Source organism: Oryzias latipes, chromosome 16 (genome assembly GCF_053564925.1).
Source record: "Oryzias latipes strain Hd-rR chromosome 16, Olatipes_Hd-rR_3.1".
NCBI lineage: Eukaryota > Metazoa > Chordata > Actinopteri > Beloniformes > Adrianichthyidae > Oryzias > Oryzias latipes.
In genome coordinates, this window is record NC_136252.1 from 6929690 (window position 1) to 6948530 (window position 18841).

Consider the following 18841-nt stretch of genomic DNA (forward strand, 5'->3'; position numbering starts at 1 on the left):
TTTGGATTTAGTTTTAATTTATTTCAAATTATATTTCAGACACTGTACAAAACAATACATTAAAAAACAATCAAAGTTTTACTCAGGGTAAAATCTCATTGTGCATCAAATACTAGTTATTTTAAAACATTTTCATGTTTGCATTTTTTTCAAATATAAAAATAAGGTCATGTTATCAAAAAATGCATGTTCTGCAGAGATACCAGTTGATCAAGAATACCACTCATCTGAGTAGATTCTTCAGTTCTAAGTGATGATGCAGATTACCGCTTAATTTTGTGCTGGTAGCTCCAGATGTGAGGCAAAACTGGATGACATGTAAGCAGATGTAAATATTAACGATCCAGTAAGTAGTTGAATGGTTGACTATAGCCCTGTTACTTGAGGATAACCAACCTTATATTGTTGTTGGTGATGTGTCAGAGTGTCTTTGATTGGTAATAACACTAAAAAACAGATTACACTAATTTCAAAGTCTTGAAAAATATTTTGATGATGAGCAATTCACAGAAGTGTGAAGTGTGATAATCATTTCATCTCCTTTAACACTTAGATCATTTTTAAATGAAACACACATGCACACACAAACCCAGGAAATAGTGAGACACTACCAACACCTACACCCATTACACAGAATTCATTTCCAAAATGTCACTGGGGTATTGCAGTAACAGATCCATTAACCTGTGCATTTTCAAAAGCAACAATTCCCATTAAAAACCCATCTGAATCCTTTCTGTAAGGAGATTGCCAGTTCTTCCTGGGGATGCATGGGTTTTTCTGCCCCCCCACCTCAACACCTGTCCTCATAGGCTCCTGAGTCAATATGTGTGAAATTGATTGTCTGTGTATGGCTTTACGATGGACTGGAGAAACCGTTTAGGCCGTAGGGGTGTCCAATTCCAGCCTTTGAGAGCTGGTGTCCTACAGGTTTTCCAACTAACCTGCCATTGAAGCTCCTTATTGGCTAAAAACACCTGATCCAGGTAATCAACAGCAACTAAGGCAGGGTTTCTGGAAAACCAGCAGGAGGCTGGCCCTTGAGGCCTGGAGTTGGGCACTCCTGTTTGCCCTGTGGCAGCTGGTATAAGATCCAGTAACGCCTGTGACCCTGTACAGGACTAAGTGGGTACAGATGATGGATGGATGGCCTTTTTGTAGTATACTCTTCTCCAAATTATAATAACGGACTATCAATTGAGATGATCAGCACCGCTGTACGTAAAATAATTTCCAAGCCATAGGAAGATTGAATGCAACAAAACAAAATCATATATTACTCAAGATAGAGCATGAAGCCAAATCCCACAAGAGAATAGATGGGGATTCACTGTGCTGCTATGGCCAAGAGAAAAAAACACTTACTTTAAAGTGCAAATGTGCATTAAAAAAAATCATGTGGTGTTCAAACCTTCAAAATCTTCTGGAAGAAAGACCTCCTTTGCCACAGCCCTTCACAGCATTGTTTTTTACTGTACAGTGTGATTTCTTCATCGGATTACTAGTTTTGAGTCTCTTCGGTCAGTGATTTAATCAAAGCTGTAACACATCATAGCCTTTTTATTATTAGAGTCTGTGGTCATTCTTTTTCTGTTATATAAATGATTGGGTTAAAGCTGCCAACCACACAGGTTTTGTCCTGTTCTAAACTGGACTTGAAAACTAAAGGAAACTTTTGCTTGCTTGTTCATTTTTGTTAAGTCTCATGAGCACCTCTGAGGATGGGCCTTGCTACAGTGTCAGTAGGTGCCTGTTGGCATGCCACATTTGACTGATGCGGATTTGGCAACCTTAAGTTAGTGTTCTGCAAAATAAATTTGCTGCATTGTTTGGTGTGAGCCATATCATCTCAAAACATAAACTACTCTCAGAACATCAAAACTACTGTGTAGTGTGTGGTGTGGAAGATAGGTTGCTCCTAAACTCCTACATGAGTTCATATTTGAATGACATTTGACACATCTGACTAGGGAGGGGCTGGTGAAGTGTAATATGTGTTTATTTGTAAAGTATCATATGGGCTGGGGGAGGTGTTTGGGGTCTGTGGGGCGAATAAGCCCTAGACTTTAACCTCCATTTCACTGTTGATCATTCTATAAAGTACTAACATGTTCTAAGAAGACCAGTCATGATCTAAGAAAAAACAATCAGGTTACAGGAAAAACTAATAAGTTTTAAGAAGAATGGTCAGATTCTTAGAACAATTAGCCAAAGAGTTGGGTTCCAAGATGACACAACTTCAACACAGCTAATGATTTTCCTGAGAAAACAGAAACAGAGAGGGTAACAGAAAGACCACAGACTCTAAGAGGTCCCTTTACTACAGCCTTTTCAATACCAACAGACCTTAAATGCTGCTTCTTCTTCCTGCTTGGTGTTGGGGGTTTGAGGTCAGGGGCGCTTTGTTGTTTGCTGTCACAGCAGGCTGAAAAGAAGATGGTGTGATTTCAGGGATGAATGGAGGTTTAAAGTGACACTGGGAGTTGGAACTCTCAGTTACTGAATTTGTGGTTTTGTTGGAATATTCATAGAGATTTTTCCTAAAGGCGCTGCTGGTGTTCTGCTCCTTCTTGAGCAGGATTATGTAGCACTTGGGGAAGAAGTGGCAGCAGAGGATGCCATAGTTGGACAGTAAAATGACCACCATCTCCACAGCCGGTACATAGAGGCCTGTGGTGGTGACATAAATGGGAATAAAGAGCATCCAGGATATCAGGTAAAGCAGCATGCTGAATGTGATGAACCTAGCCTCGTTGTACTGATGGGGCAGTTTGCGTCCTTTGAACGCACAAATAAAACACACAAATGCCAGCACCGCTATGTAGCCCAACATAACCCCAAAAGCAAGATATGAACCTTCATGACAGTCCTCCAGCAGCGTGGTTGGTTGAATGGTAATTTGCATAAATGGACTTGCGAAGACCAACCAGCAGATGCAGATAACCGCCTGCAAAGCCACGCAGAGGGTGATTATGATGTAAGGATGGTAAAGCCGCCGCAGGACCCCCTGTGGCCCCAGGTTGAATTGGAAGGCCAGCAGGATTTTCAGTGTCTTCACCAAAATGCAGGAGACACACAGAGTGAAGCTGATGCTGTAAAGCACTTGTCGAGCGTTGCACTGCAAGTGGGTCGGTCGCCCCACAAACAAGATGGCGCTGATGTAACTGAGGATCAGTGAGAACAGCATGATGAGGCTTAGTGGCCCCCCTGCAGCCTTCACCACCGGTGTGTCACGGTGATACAGGAACAAAGCTGAAACGAGCAGAACCAGAACAATGCCCAGTGCAGAAAAGGTTAGGAGCACCACGGCGAAGCCATCATTCCATGAGAAGAAGAGAAGGGCCTTGGTGATGCAGGTGGAGCTGCCCGCAGGAGACCACTGGGTGCGGGGGTCACAGCTCAGACAGAGGTCCATGTCTGTGGGAGCAGGAGATACAAATATCAGAGCTGAATACACTTTAAACATGTTGCTTTATTTGTACAACTGTGTTGTTAGTTACACATTTATGACTCCTGGCTAACTTTTTTGACAAGCCCTTTAAACTACCTCCTGGGGGTTCTGCCAGTTTCCACCCTCCTGCTCAGTTCAAACAGGGCGGTTAAGACATTAATATGAGACAAGTGGAGCTGTTGTAATATTTGTTCCAACAGTTGATCTCTTGTCATCAAGCTGCGTGCTGTTACAAGCTGCGGTTACGTGTGCAAAATATCTTTGATTGGATCAAATATCGGATTAGAATTGAACTGTGTACATGGACCCAGAAAAACTTTCCCCGATTATAACACACGTTTACATTCACCATACTTTCGGTTGGAATAAATTATTTTGACATGCGCAGAACTCTTTAAAATACCGGAAACCCAAAATCGGAATAAACTGTTCATATGCACCACGATCGGATCAACTATCGGCATAATCCAACTATATAGATTGGAGAGAAATTTTGATCCGAATGAGTCTGACCGGGACAGAGTATTCCGAAAGGTGTGTTTACATGACGCATTTTTACTCTGATCAGGCGTTTATGGCAATCAATTTTGTCAATGTAACCGCAGCTACTTATTGGTTCCTCCCAGTCTTGTTCAGGTGAACAATCTTGTCCTTGGTGTCTTTGGACAGCTCTTTGGTCTTGGTGATGGTGGAGAGGTTTTCTCCTGACAGTTTTAGGGTGTGGACAGGTGTCTTTATACAGGTAACCAGTGGAGGATAGAAGAGTTTCTTAAAGAAGAAGTAACAGGTCTGTCACAGACAGAATTTGTGTTTGTTTGGAGATAGATTTTTTAGAATCAAATAATGTGATTGGAAGGATTTTTGTGTGCCTATGATAAACATTAATCACCAAATTAATCTTTTCAAGTAAGACAAGTTGCAGATTAGGTGTCTGACAAATACTTTTATGCCCCACAATATGGTTGGTTGTTAGTAAACCTTATAAACATGTCTACAGATGAGCTAGTGTGACTTGGCTCTCATACCTGTGTCATTGGAGTAGTAGTTTTCGGTGCAGCTGACACACTCATAGCAGCAGGTGTGCTGGCCCTCAGCAGTTTTCTTGAACTCTCCAGGAACACAGCTGTTGGAACATTTTGAGATAATGTCCTGAAGAGGCACACAAACACTGTAGTTATGCTACTTTTCAAAATGTTCCTGCTTCATTGACTTTACAAAACTTTTGATTACATTATTCCACTTCATCTGTTTTTGCGCTCAGAGGAGGAACAGAGCTGGCTCCTACCTGGAGCACTGGGAGCTGCATGAAGATGTTGTTGACATTGGTAAAGCTGTTGTTTTTCACATGATACTCTAACACGAGATTGAGGATAATATCGTTGCCTCCGTCCGAGCTCCACAGCTTCACATCATAGCCCAGGTTGATGTCTCCCCTGCTGTTGAACCTGTAGCTATGGTTGTCGAGGGTGAACTCTTGCATCCACAGAGCCTGCAGAACCTTTAGGAAGAGACATGAATTCATGATCAACTGATAAAAGCAAACATCTTCATGTTGACAGTTTCTTTTTTGTCTAAATAAAATTCAGCTTGTTTTGTGGTGGTATGTGCCAGTTTGGTAGTTTTTTTTTTTGCTTGTTTGTTTTCAACAGTGAAACATTTCTGGTCTTGGTTTAAGTGACCTTAATCTGTTACTTCTTCATCATCTCTGTGAGATTTCAGTTGTCATCGTTTTCACGATTCACCTGTCATGCCGTTTCTGTTTACTGGTTTAAAATCCTTGGCATGTTTGCTAAATTTCCAGAATTTGAGAAAAGCACCAGCCAACTCTCCGCATTTCTGTCAGCTTCTCCTCTCAAGATTCTTCACGGAGACCGAGCTGTGGAACATCCTAACTGATGTCAGCTGTTCATTTGCGAGACTTCAGACCTGCTCTGTGTGAGCTGAATATAAGTCGTTGTGAGGATGAAAACCTGCTCCATGTGGGCATTGATGCCCCAGTAACCTTCAATCAAAGCTGTCTCCGTATATTCTGACTAATTGCAGATGTATAATCATAGGATGATGATCATAAGATGGCGCTTATATTTTTGAAGACGCCTTGGCTGATACAACAAAAAATATTTTGCATCTATTTCACTTTATTTAAAGATATAACACCAAGTCAACACAACTACACATAAGTCCAATGCATTTATGGTCATTGTGGCTGAATTGTCAAAGCAAAACTGTTAGACTAATTGACAGAAATGTCTGTGTTCGTAGTGTGATTCTTATTCATTCATCTTCAGCCCTACCTCATTTACTTGCAGCATCATCTTCCACAGTGCCAGCTCATTCAAAGAACATGTTTTAGCTGGATTATCTGATGACCTCCCAACTGGCAGCTGGGAGGTGGATATGATGTCCATCAGCTGCCACAGATCAGTTTGAGTTTTAATTCCAGTTGGTTTGGAGCAAACACTTTGGCAACCACTACATGAAACACTAAATGATCTGATTTACAAAGGATGGTAAGTTCAGTGTTATGAAGTGAGGATTTCCATTCCTAAATGCTGATGTTGTTTGTGTCTGTTGCCTTGTCTGTGTTAAGACGTGAATGGTACTTTTGTGAGTGTGAGCGGGAATACCTCCCAGGGTGGCAAAGCTCCAGGACCTTTGCATTCTCTGCTTCGACAGATGGAAGCCACGGCCTCAGCGATGGCACTCACTGCCAGTTCAATGCTGAAGATGGTGTCAGCTTGTGTGTTCTGTTTGAGAATGCCGGCTGCTTTGGACGCCAGTTCGCTGTCTGTGTATCCGCTGCCATTGAGTTGTGTAAACAGCTCCTGTATGAAGGGGTCATTCCTATCAAAGCTCAGTTCACCTGAGCCCAGCCTGTCCAAGTAAGATTCAAAAGATGTCAGGTTTCCTTTTTTGAAGGTGAAGCCAATAACTTGACCAATCTCCTCCAAACTCAAGTTTCCTCTTGCAGAACTGGAGGATGCCCAGCTGTCACTAGCGACCCACAGTCTCCTCATTGACTTTGGGCCTTGTCCCACTCTCAGCATCTCATTCCTGAGCTCTTGATAAAGATAGACCATGTGAGTGGGTTTGGCAAAAGACACGATGACCTGGACTTTTGGGTTGTTGTAAATAGTTTTTGCTGTGTCACGAATGGCAGACTGGATGTCATGGCTGGTCACAGACTCGGGTAGGACAATCCTGAAAGCCACACAGATACCATTCTCAGAAGCCAGAGTACCAAAGTTCTCAAGTGCAGATCTGCCATAATCTCCATCTGTGGTGACCACCCCCACCCAGGTCCAGTTGTAAGCGGTGAGCAGAGTGACCATGGCTGCGATCTGGTGCTCGTCATTGGGGACGGTCCTCATGAAGGCAGGGAAGCGGCTCTTGTCACTCAGGATGACAGCAGTTGATGCATAGCTGATCTTTGGAACAGAAAAGTGTGGATGTTATTTTTTGGGTTTTAAAATAAAAAAAAAAACAAAAAAAAACTAAACATGTGATTAAATGTCTACGTCTATTTAATGTCTTCCTGGAGAATTAAAAGTCTACGGAAATACTTGTCAGCCTAAACTACAACCATAGAGTTCTTTTGTATTGTGTCAATGAGATGTCAAGAGCTTTCAGATGTTTTGTTCCATTTTTACCAAAAAAAAGGACAGGCCACACCCATGTTGGGACCTCAGACTGATTTCCTGCCACTTTTGGTTTCGGATCCAAAGCTCTGACATGGTTTTCTTATTCTCCCTCTGGGGGCAGAAACAGGCTGGGACTTAGTACTCAGTGGTCAGATGAGAACCCCAGGACTTCCATGTTTCCAAACTAAAAATAAAAATGCTTTTGATTATAGGAAAACCGGGACAGATTTATAAACATGAGTTTAATGGAGGGGAGTGGAAAATATTTATTTATATATAAATGTTGACAATGTGACAATATCAGTGTTTCAGACTAAAGACTTTTGAGCTTCTTGTTCATCCTATGGCTCAACAGCTAAACTCAGAAATAGAAATTTCATCAAAATCTCACAATAAAGGTTCAATAATATTTTCATTTTGAGATCAGTTGGGGCTCAGTGACGACACGTAAAGTAAACACACAAACTTTACAGTCACAATCTGGATTCCTCTGATTATCCAGTGATTATTCCTGGCATGATTATCTTGCAAAGCCCAAATGAAAAGTATTCTTCTTCTGAACTTCAAATCCTTCTCTCATCTGCTCCCCATGCAGGCAAACAATTGGTCTCTCCATCAATGTCTGATCATTTCTCTGACCTGTCTCAGTTGTTGCAACAATTCTTTTTTCTCCAGCTTCAACAAATTAGGTCACAGACAAACCCAGTCTCATTCACACATGGAGCACCATGGTTCAGTCCAAAACGTTACAAAAAAAATCCAGACTGGACAAAAAACAATGTGTGCATCTGCAGACCTGCACAGACTTCATTATAAAATTGCTTACAAATTCAACTTGTTTTTCCTCGGTCTCAAAGGCCATCACACATTACCAAAACTCCTCAAACACTAAAACGTTCACATGCCGTTGAGAGTCCATGATAACTGGCCAAAGGCTTTCTTTCATTTCCCACCTCATTCACTCTTTTCTCAGATTTGGCTTCGTCCTTTTATAAACTGGCTCCCATTAGAATTTTTATAAAAACTAGTGCTTGATCTGAAAACTTAGGAACTCTCTGGCCTCTATCTGACCTTGCAGTTTGACATTTCAGAATGGATTGCAAAATAAAGTCCATTTAAACTAAAAAAAATCAGTTACAGGAATCCATGGTCTGGATTTCATTGCACGTTTCAGAGCATTTGCTCCATCTTTCTGTCTTGCTTCAAATCCTTATTCAGCACCAGCCATAAACAGGAAACAGTTCTTCAATATTAGCAACTTCTTCTCCTCCTCTGCACACCTGGATGACAATGTTCTTTAAAGCTCAGTCTTCTGCTCTTTTCTGTTTCTCATCACCACTAAGGAAACTGCACACAGCTCACCATTAGCACCAGATCCATCAATGCTGCAAGTCCCCCCACACTCACCCACTGCCTGGCTGCAAATGAACTTTCAGCATTAACATGTGATAGTACGAGCTCATCTGAATTGTTCTCCAAGCTGTCACAAAATCCTAACAACTTTTAGCTTTAACATTGACAACTTCTTCCGTTTTTCACAACATTTGCATTTTAATGACACAAACTTTTTTTTTCACAAATCTATCAAAAAAACCAGGACAGCGTTTGTTCTAAAAAACATGACCTGTTTTGCTTTTATTGGCTTCTGTTGTTAAAACTCGTCTCATCTTACATTGGTTATTGCAATAGCCACATCTATGCGTCACCATGAAAGAACCCAAAGAAACTTTAGATCATCAAGAACTCCGTCACTTGTCTCCTAACCTGTCCCTGTAATCACGCTGCTCTTATTTTTCAGGAACTCCCCAGCCGTCCTAATCTTTAAGGTTTACAGTTCAGTCTCATTATATACCACATGACTTGGACCCTTCTTACCTTACTAACCAACACCCTACTTACTTATAAAACAGCATTTAACCCTTTAACACAAAGAAAGAAAATATATTTAAAATTTGTCAATTGATTATTGCCATGACTGAGTAATATAGTACATTTCAAATTACTACGCAAATTGCATTGAAATGTTAAAAACATAAAATTCTTTGTTTTTCAATTAAAGTCATGGATGATATTGTGTCTCTGGGTGTGATAATTGGTTTGTCAGGTGAGTTCAATTAAAGAAAAAACTACTAAAGAAGGTCGTTCCAACATTTTTAAGCAATATAGGGAAGAAAAAGGATCTCTGCTGCTGAAAAGCATTAACTTGTTAAATGCCTTGGACAATGTATGAGAATCTTGGATATTCTACAAAAATGTAAGTGTGATCATTGTACTATTAAGAGATTTGTGGCAGATTCAGAGGACACAGGGGTTCATGCAAGTAAAGACAGAGTGTGGAAGGTTTCTGTCAGACAAACTCATTGGATTTAGAGAGTAGCTGCTAAAATACCAATACCAAGGAATTATGGGAAGGGAGCTGATCGATCCCTTCAGGCTCCCTGAAGGTGTGAAAACAACAGTATGGGTGGCCGTGGTGCAGCAGTAGGTTGGTCGACCTCAGATGGGAATATTGATCCCACCTTGCACACCCATGAGTCGAAGTGTCCTTGGGCAAGACACCTGAACCCCACCTTGCCTCTGGAAGGTTGGCGCCAGTGTTTGGCAGCGGAGCCACCAGCGTGTGAATGTTGAATGGGTTTGTGACTGTAAAGCACTTTGGGCCTTCGAGGAAGGTAGAAAGCACTGAGTGTAAAACATTTACCATTTATGTGGGGGTTCTGACTGACCACTTTCTTCTGTGGTACAAAACGAAGAACCATGCATTCCATAGCAAAATCCTCTTCATGCATGACAGTGCTCCATCTCATGCTGCAAGAAATACCTCTGCATCATTGGCTGCTATGGGCGTAAAAGGAGAAACAGATGGTGTAGCCTCCATCCTCCCCTGACCTCAACCCTATTAAGAACCTTTGGAGCATCCTCAAACAAAATATTTTTGAGGGTGGGAGGCCGTTTACATCCAAACAGCAGCACTAGGAGTGTCAGGGTTGGGGGGGCTGGAGAGCAGGTAGGACCCAGGCGCAGAGGCAGGAGGCACACGGTTCCAAGGCAAGAGGGTTTATTGAACAAAAAGTGCTGCCGAGCAGGAAACAAAACTAGAACTAGACTCACTGTGGCTTGGCAAGAACAGGAAACATGGCAACATCCAAGACATAAATGACGCTACGACATGAAGACGTTAAGACGCTAATGGACCAGCACAAGAGGAAGGGAGAGACGACAGTTAAATACAGACAGGGCAGACAAGACACAGGTGAACAAGATCAGGACAGATAAGGACAAGGAAGTAAAACTCAGGAACATGACAAAACAGAACACCTTTCAAAGTAAAACAGGAAACAGAACCAAACATGACAGAACAAGAAATAAAGCAAAAACCAAGACAAACGAAACCCAAACCATGACAAGGAGGCCATTCTGACATCCACAAAGAAATTCAAGCAGAAACTCTCCAAAAACTCACAAGTTCCCTGAAGGCACGAATTGTGAAGCTGCTACAAAATAAAGGGTCCCATGTTAAAACAGAACTTGACCTATGAAGATGTTTTTGATTAGAATAGCTATTGATTTCTGTGAATGTGACCTCCTAATGCAGAAAACGCAACAAATGACCATTTTTAGTCCTTTCGAATCTATCAAATGTTGTGGAACTCTGTTGTGCGTAATAATGTGGAACTATGTGAAATGTTAAAATTACACTGCCTGTCATTTGCATAGAGTTTTTGGAAAAATCATAGAAAAATATAATTTGCATAATAAACTGGAACATGCTGTCAACACAATTAATGTTTTTAAAATGTTATAAAAATGTGCTCTACTATTTGATTGAATAGACAGGTAAAGGGTTAAATGTCTTAGTGTATTTTTTTAATTCTTGTTTGTCGAATATTTATTTTATGCACAATGTATTTTATTGACTCTACAGCTAGATTAAATGTTTTTAAAAGCTACAAAGGTAACTTAATCTAGCAGATGTTTTGGAAATGCACATGGCATGTTTTCTTTTATTTTTTAGAGTCTGCCTTCTATTACTCTTCAATGTTCTTTTCTAATTCTTACCTGATCTTGGTTTTTGAGGCCTTCAGACTTAAGAACCTAAACTGAGTTTTCTTCCATGGATGAATAAATGTCTCTCATGCAGGTCCAGAAGCTCTCTCTTCTGAACCAGATGACCACAGATAATAGTTTAGTCACATTTTCCCTTACAGGTAAATATGGGCTGTCTGCTGGTGAAAAAGGGGCGAACTTGTATGGGGCACACAGGTGGCTCACATACAATATCAAGTTCAGAGACCTTGTAATGTAGCTCTATGATGAACCATTATAGCAAAGATGTTCTTGTACATTTTTCTATGGGGCTGCTGCGGGCGACAGGTCATAGCGAACACTTATAGAAGTAGAGGGGTAAATAAGGGTGTAGCAGGTGAGTCACAGGCAGGTCATACAGATTTTCCATTACTTCAACCCCCAGAACCCTGTGAAAGGGGCCCATAGTGTGGTTTATGTGATTAGTGAGTGTGTGCTTCCTGTGTGCAGCCTGACTGGAAATCAAACAATTAAAGCATAGTTTGTGTGGACGTCCTACTGTGTTCTGAAGATACTTACCCAATGCGTGCGGTAATGCCCGCAGCCGGGAATGAGCCAGTACTCGCGCCTCACTAATGACTAGAGTACGACCCATAATAATGGATTTGATTTATCTGCACATTTTCAGACTCTCAAAGTGCTTACACTGTGTCCATTATTTCTTTACTCCTCATTCAAGCTTGATGATGACAGAGGCGTGGCTGCCAGTTTGCGCCTTGACCATCACCGGGAACTTCATGCACATTCCCACACCAGTGGGGCCACACTGGTGGCAGGGAGGGTGAGGTGTTTTGCCCAAGGACACAACGACAGTTGACTGGGGGAAAGCTGGGATCAAACTGCCAACTGCCTGAGCCACTGCGGCCCACCTGCCCCCTGACCTAGAGGCACCTTACAACAGCATCACCTGTACATCATAAGTGCATAAGGGTCAATCCCCCGTAAGAGTACATGGGACTAAGACATGTTTGACAAATGTACAAACCTTGTGAAGCATGTTTTTAGACTGGTTAAGTAAAACACTCAGTTATGTAAGGAACTGAACTTGTGATCTTCATTTTTTGGAGCCAGAATGGAATTCACTAACCCCTGCACCACTATGCCATCTCTGAGTAGGATCAAACTGAATTCTCTTCTTCCAAAATCCCTAACACCTTCATTTACTGGACCTTTTCAGATTCATTGCTGTTTTAAGACATTAAATACTGCTTAGTTTACAGAAATTTGTTACAATGATGAGTGAGTGACCCACCCAGTTTGGACAGCACAGCTGATTTAGAGTATTTTAATACTAGTCTTTAATTGACAATTAAAGGTTTCAGAACAATGTATCTTGTTTTCTGTTTTATAACTTGTTAGATGTATTTGTAATGTCTAAACAGCAGAAGCTGAAACTAATCAACCTAGAAATAAATAAAAAAGACAGTAGTTCAAATAAGTTGAGGTCAGTGGATCAGGACTACTGTAGAAATTTAGAATGAATAGGAAATAGTCTGTAGAGCGTTTTAGCTAGTAGACAGCAGGTGAGACTGATATTCAGTAGGAAGATATGTATGTGCACAAATTAATAAAATTATCAAATGGGTAATTTCATAAAAGAAAACAGCAACAAGAAGTGATAAAGAGACTACTAAAATATGTGGCCATCAGATTGCATGTGTCCAGTCAGCTTGATTTTTTTAACTGTGAGTGATGCCACATCTAAACAATGTTTGGAACTTGTTTACAATAAACAGTCTTTGTACTTATAGTAGGTTAACCTTAGTCCAAGTAGGTCAGAAGGAATATTGGCATGCTTGTTTGTGATTGGCCATATTTTTGTGGGCGTTTTCTCTAAAATATTTGGATTCGTGGTAACTGTGAAATTAGAAAATGGACAAGGGAAATTCCCACAATCCATTGCATTTTACAGTAAATTCCCACAATTTATTTGGTGTTTATAGTAAACTACCTTATAGCCTTTGTACAATATTTTATTGCTGACATTGCAGTAAAATACTGCCCAGTTTACAGAAATGTCACAATCTGTCCTTTCCTCAGTGCCACTGTCTCTAGGCCGAACAACATGGCTGGTCTCACCACGGTTTGGTACACCTTTTTCTTTCATTTTAACTGACACTCTTCTGTATCATTGGTCTAATTTCCATCTTTGGTTTGGCAAAGATTTTGCATTGGTTACCCTCCCTGACACAACCCTCTCTACCCAGGCCTGGGACCAGCACAATAGCTGTGTTTCCTTGACACATATGAACAAAACCTTATCCAAATTCTAAAAACAAAATGTTGTAATTATACTGTTTCCATTCAGTCATAAATGTGCGATTAAACACAAACCAACTCACACGATAAGTCACTCAAAAACATGGCGACGGAGGTGAACAATACTTTGATTGACAGCAGATACATTCAGATTTCTGTCACGGCACTAGCGCTCATCATCATCTCTCAAAGGAAACATTGACGTCTTATTCAGACTATTCAGGCTATGAATGAAACCATTTTGGGAAATGGTGTTTGGTGATTTTACAGAGGAGCTGTGGATCCATCAATTCCACATGACACACTAAACTTGAGCTGTGAGATGCTGTGGGACCTTGTGTAGCAGCTTTAGTTCCCAATATATATCAAGGCAGCCAGTCATATTGCAATTTTTACAAAATATCAATTTCTATTCACCTCAAAAACAGTTTTTTTCAATAAAAGTGAGTTTTTTTTAATAATTTTTGTGTTTCTATTGAGCAAATTTATTTTTCTCAAATCCAATTTGCGCAATTTCATAGTCAGTGGAAATGCAGGTAATGGGACCTGGCTTGGGTCCCTTTGTGTAGTCACTGTAAATCTAGCCAGAAATAGAGAAAAGAGGAATTTGAGTTCCGGTTTCCCTCCTCAGTGGCTCAATTAATTGGCTCCTGTTTTTTCCTACTTCCGTTTTTATATGCTTTCAGATCAGAGTATCTTTGTGCTCCTTAAATCCAAGTGTCCTGGTGAGCTCTAAGCTAGAACATACAGCAGGACATCCCTGAATCTCATGGTTTTCATGCTTCTGAAATCAGTGTCAACTTGTGCTGAATATATGCACCCAAACTTTCTGCGTCCCTATATACTGCTAATCACAGTCATTGTGCACTCTAAATCAGAGCCTTCTTATGTTCTCTACTTTGGAGCATCCTCAGGCTGTTGAAAGCAATGCTTCCTCATGTGACTTTGTGTGCACTCTGAGGAAGAGCGTCCACCCACACTTTCAGAGGCCATCATCAGGGCATTAGTGGGGTCTCTGCAGCCTCTGGACCATTACTGTGCTTTATTCCAATAAAGCCAACATCAGCATAACTCCTTCATGTTCTTTCGTGAGCCCACATTTACTTTGTCACAGCGGCATTGAGTTACAGCATGAAACCTTGTAAGATGTGTGCAGGAACAGAGCACCTGAGGGCCTTCCATGAATCAGAACAGCTTGTACTTTGCATTGTTGTGTCACAGTGGTATATCAGCTGCTGCATCAATGCCTTTCACTGCTTACCTGTGGAATCATGTTGAGTGTGAGAAGTCTGGCAACAGCGATGGATGTTTCAGAGAATGAGGCTCCAACAACAGCTGTGACAGGCTTCAGGGGAGCCCCCCGCTGGAGAAAGTCCTCTGTGGCCCTCAGAGCTGTGCTAACATCAGAGCAGGAGTCCAGGATGTGGTACCCCAGGCTGACATTGGCTTCAGTCAGAAGAGGAGACCTGTTCACGACTTCAATGGCATTGACCATGGCCAACGCCCACGTGAGGCCTCGCTCCTCAAACCTGCGGGGACAGCAATCTTTTATTCAAGTATCGAAGCCCCGCTAGCTGTACTGCTCAACTGAAAAAGGGGACACTGATGCCACCCTGGAAGCTCCATCTGAACCTCTTTTGCTTGCAGCTTTGAAATGAGAGACCAGGGTGGAACAGAGCGTTCCTGGTTCCGTTTCTTTATGTGGATCCTGTTTCTCATTTTCCAAAGCTGCAGGTCTTCTAGGAATCCTAACATGTTCAAGTAAAGAGGAAAGAGGGGCCAGGATCTGAACGGTCTTGAGTACTGGGCCAATAATCCACTGTTTCTGGACTGCCAGGTAGGATCAATTTAAAGAATTTGTGCCATCTGCAGCTGTCAGTAACCCGAATGACAACCTAGTTGGAGGTCGAAATGCAGGAACAGGAGAGACTTTCTGAACCCCCAGAGTTTCTGAACAGGACTATGTTCCTAAAGCTGTGTTGGAGCTCTGCAAGCATTAAAGGATTCAGTCACACAAAATTCAGAGTTTCCAAAGCCCAAACACTGGAGCTAATCCTCATCCCCAAACCGTATATTACTGGGAAACAAATTGTGTCGAAGTTTTTTCTGTGGTCCTATTTATCTGACCATCAAGAAGCCTTCCCACTTCATCCATAAACTGTTATCTTCATCCAAACTGTTAACAGTGGAGTTAACTTTTCTGTAAGAAAGAGTCTTTGTGTTCAAAGTGTATCTACTAAACTGTTCATGTTTGTTTACCCCAAACACGGAGTTCTTACCTGATGCACCGCAGAGGCTGCGGGCTGAGGGATCTATTCTGAGTGTTCACGTCCTCATGGATGGGAAACAGTCCTCCGATAATAAAATCTCCAGGGGCCGATGCTACTGGCAGAAAATCTGACCCAACAAGATGTCCTGGTTGTAGAGTCAGAACCAGTGTCAGGATGAGCAGAGCTCCTGTTAGAGAAGGTTGGGCCATGTCCTCCACCTTGCTCCTGTCAGAGATATCTCCACTTCCTCCTTCACCTGCTGCTCTCAGGTTCTGCCTCACAGCCCTGCCCACCTCCCTGAGTGGCAGCAGCCGAGTCACTCCCCACTCATCCCCCATGTTCTTGAACTGTTGCACTTGTACGGCAGGTTTCTGTGGAAAGTCTGAGTCAGGCTCAGCAGAACAGATACTTGAAGCATAAATAAAAATAAAACTGGCTAAACAGATAAGAAACAAAGATCTTTATGGCTTCATCCTTCCATGAATGTGCAGGTGTTTATCCCAGCCTGACTAAGTCAGGCTTCATTTAATGAGAGATGACCAAGACTGGCCCCAGACATAAAGGAAATCAAATAGGAAAACGAGTTCCAACGAGATTATCAAATGAAAGACTGTTGTTTTTTGGTGGGGATGTGCAGAGTGGGCACGTCTATGTCTGTGTGTGGGGGTCTGGCACAATCAGTGCATTTGTTTACTGATGACTACAGTGTTAGGCAGAGGCATTCAAAGGTTGTTTGCAGTCTGGAGGTACGCCTTATCAAACATGAAAGAATATACTTTCATGTATACACTTCAAAATGAATGTTAGTTTCCTGATAGAACGGCATGTTTAAACGTTTAGTGTTTGTTTTTAAAGCTCTTCGTGGTCTTCCCTCAGTTATAGAATAATATCCCAGCAGAACTGCACATGATATTAGATCGTAACAGTTTTACATGTCAACTAAAAACCTAACCCATACTTCTTGCACAATCTCTCCCCTTTTTTTTATTTTTTATTTTTTTATTTTTATTTTATTTTGATGTGGTAAATAAGATTTCGACAAATAAATGCTCTTTTTCCGGCAGCATATGACAGTCAAGTTTCCTTAAATCCAACATATTTGCCAACATTTATTTCACAATCATTTCATAAACTTCCTTTATGCTTTTATGTGAGTTGCATGCTGGACTACCTGCCAATCAGAAATTACATTTTTATTTTGTTTTTATTATTTATTTATTTAAGTGAGACAACAGAACAACAAAACAACACAAAACAAAACAGCGAACACTTGAAAAAACAGATCTGACAAACACAGACAGCTATACTAACACATAAAGTGTGCGTGTGTCTGTGCATGGGTGTGTGTGGGCGTGGGTGTGTGTGTGTGTGTGTGTGTGTGTGCTAGCGTGAGTGTGTGTGTGTGTGATCTAAGGGCAACGAGAGAGAATTCCATCCCCAAGCTTGATCTAACCGTCACACATTCTGTTAACTATACATATTTAGGGGTACATTATTAGAGAATCATATCGATAGACCGGAAAGGCTCGAGACATATATAATTATGCATTCATTGTATTCTTGGTACTGGAAAAAACAAAACAAAACAAAAAAAAAAAACAATAACGGTCTCCCTCCTGGAACCCACTCTGTAAATAATCATCTTGTCATTGTTTCAAAAATAAAGAAATAGACAAAACAAATAAACAAACAAAGTTGAGAATGATTACACATAACCATCAGACCGACGCCTGCAAATGAAGTGAATAGGACATTATAGAGAGAGCAGGGTGATAAAGGTGAGAAAAAGGTGAAGGCACATGACAGTCACATATTTGATTCTCAGATGAAACTTAATATTGGTCTAGGAACTCCATGAAGGCCGACCATGTTGATAGTGGTTTGGTCGTGTCGGGGGGAGAAGGTAATAAACTGGCTAAAGAAATATATTCAAGAAACAAATGTTTCCATAAAGATAGGTTTATAGTGTTCTTTGATTTCCAGCTCATGAAAATTGTTTTTTTAGCTATTATTATTGCTACAAGAGTAAATTTAATCGTAGACAGGTCAATATTCGAATGTGTTAATTCTGATAGGTCTCCCAAAAGACACAAAGAGGCAGCTCAAGAAGGTAGATAAGGTTTGGGTGATTTCTTCCTTTTTTTGTTTTGACATCTTTTTGTGTTTGTGTGTGTGTGTGTGTGTGTGTTTGTCAGTGCTGAGAAGTGTGTCAAAGCTGTGTTTACATTGACCATTGAAATTGGAGAAACTAGAAAAAACTAGCATTTCTCTAAAAAAAAAATGTTTGCACTTAGAGGAGGTGTTTTTGAGGCGTACCCAAGTTGACATTATTCGCAAAACTGCAATAGAACCACTTTTTTCCAATTAAATGAGTCACGTGACCAACATTCAACATTTCTTTGTAGGAACTGGCTGCCTTCGGCACTGCACAGCGGGCGCTACCAGAGGCTCCTCAGCATCTCACAGCTTATCAAAAGTTGAGCGTGTCTTGTGGAATTGTTGGATCCCTCTGTAAAATCACAAACCACCATTTCCCAAAATGGTTTCATCCATAGCTGCTCCCACATAAGCTCACAGCTCAATGATCTAAAAAATACATCTCCTTTGATAGATGATGATGAGCGCTAGTGCCGTGGCAGAAATCTGAATGTATCTGCTGTCAATTAACGTATTGTTCACCTCCGTCGCCATGTTTTTGACTGACTCATTGCGTGATCTGGTTTGTGTTTATTCACATAATTATGATTTATTGGAAATTAAATTTGGTTGTTAATGGCATTTCTGGAACTTTGAAAAAGTTTTGTGCACATGTATAATGGAAACGCAGCTAGCAGTTTGTTTTTAATTTAAAAAAAGCCATCATATAAAGGTCTCTACTGAGGGATTGCTTTTTCTTCTGCTAAAATTAGATAGGAAGACACAAGAATAACCAATTTTGCTGAGATAAAAGCATGAAAGCAAAATGTATACAAAATTCCTTCCCACTTTTTGCATGCAGGGCTCCAGACTAACTTTTTTCACTAGGAGCACTGTGGCCCCCAACTGAAAATTTTAGGGGCACAACCAGAAAATTTAGGGGCGCATACCGTAAATCAACATGCTAACCAAATCTACTAATTTCCACTGTATTACTA

The 18841-nt window shown here is 41.0% G+C and overlaps 1 protein-coding gene across 1 annotated transcript; it reads right to left on the reverse strand.

Moving 5' to 3' along the window:
* Positions 1 to 16138, reverse strand: gprc6a (G protein-coupled receptor, class C, group 6, member A). Its single transcript, XM_011484994.4, has 6 exons — positions 15717 to 16138; positions 14699 to 14966; positions 6079 to 6879; positions 4737 to 4949; positions 4477 to 4600; positions 1 to 3417 (listed from the first exon to the last, which is right to left on the reverse strand). Exons 1-6 carry the CDS (start codon positions 16043 to 16045, stop codon positions 2348 to 2350), a joined length of 2805 nt encoding a protein of 934 aa, XP_011483296.1. The 5' UTR covers positions 16046 to 16138; the 3' UTR covers positions 1 to 2347.
* Positions 16139 to 18841: the final 2703 nt, after the last annotated feature.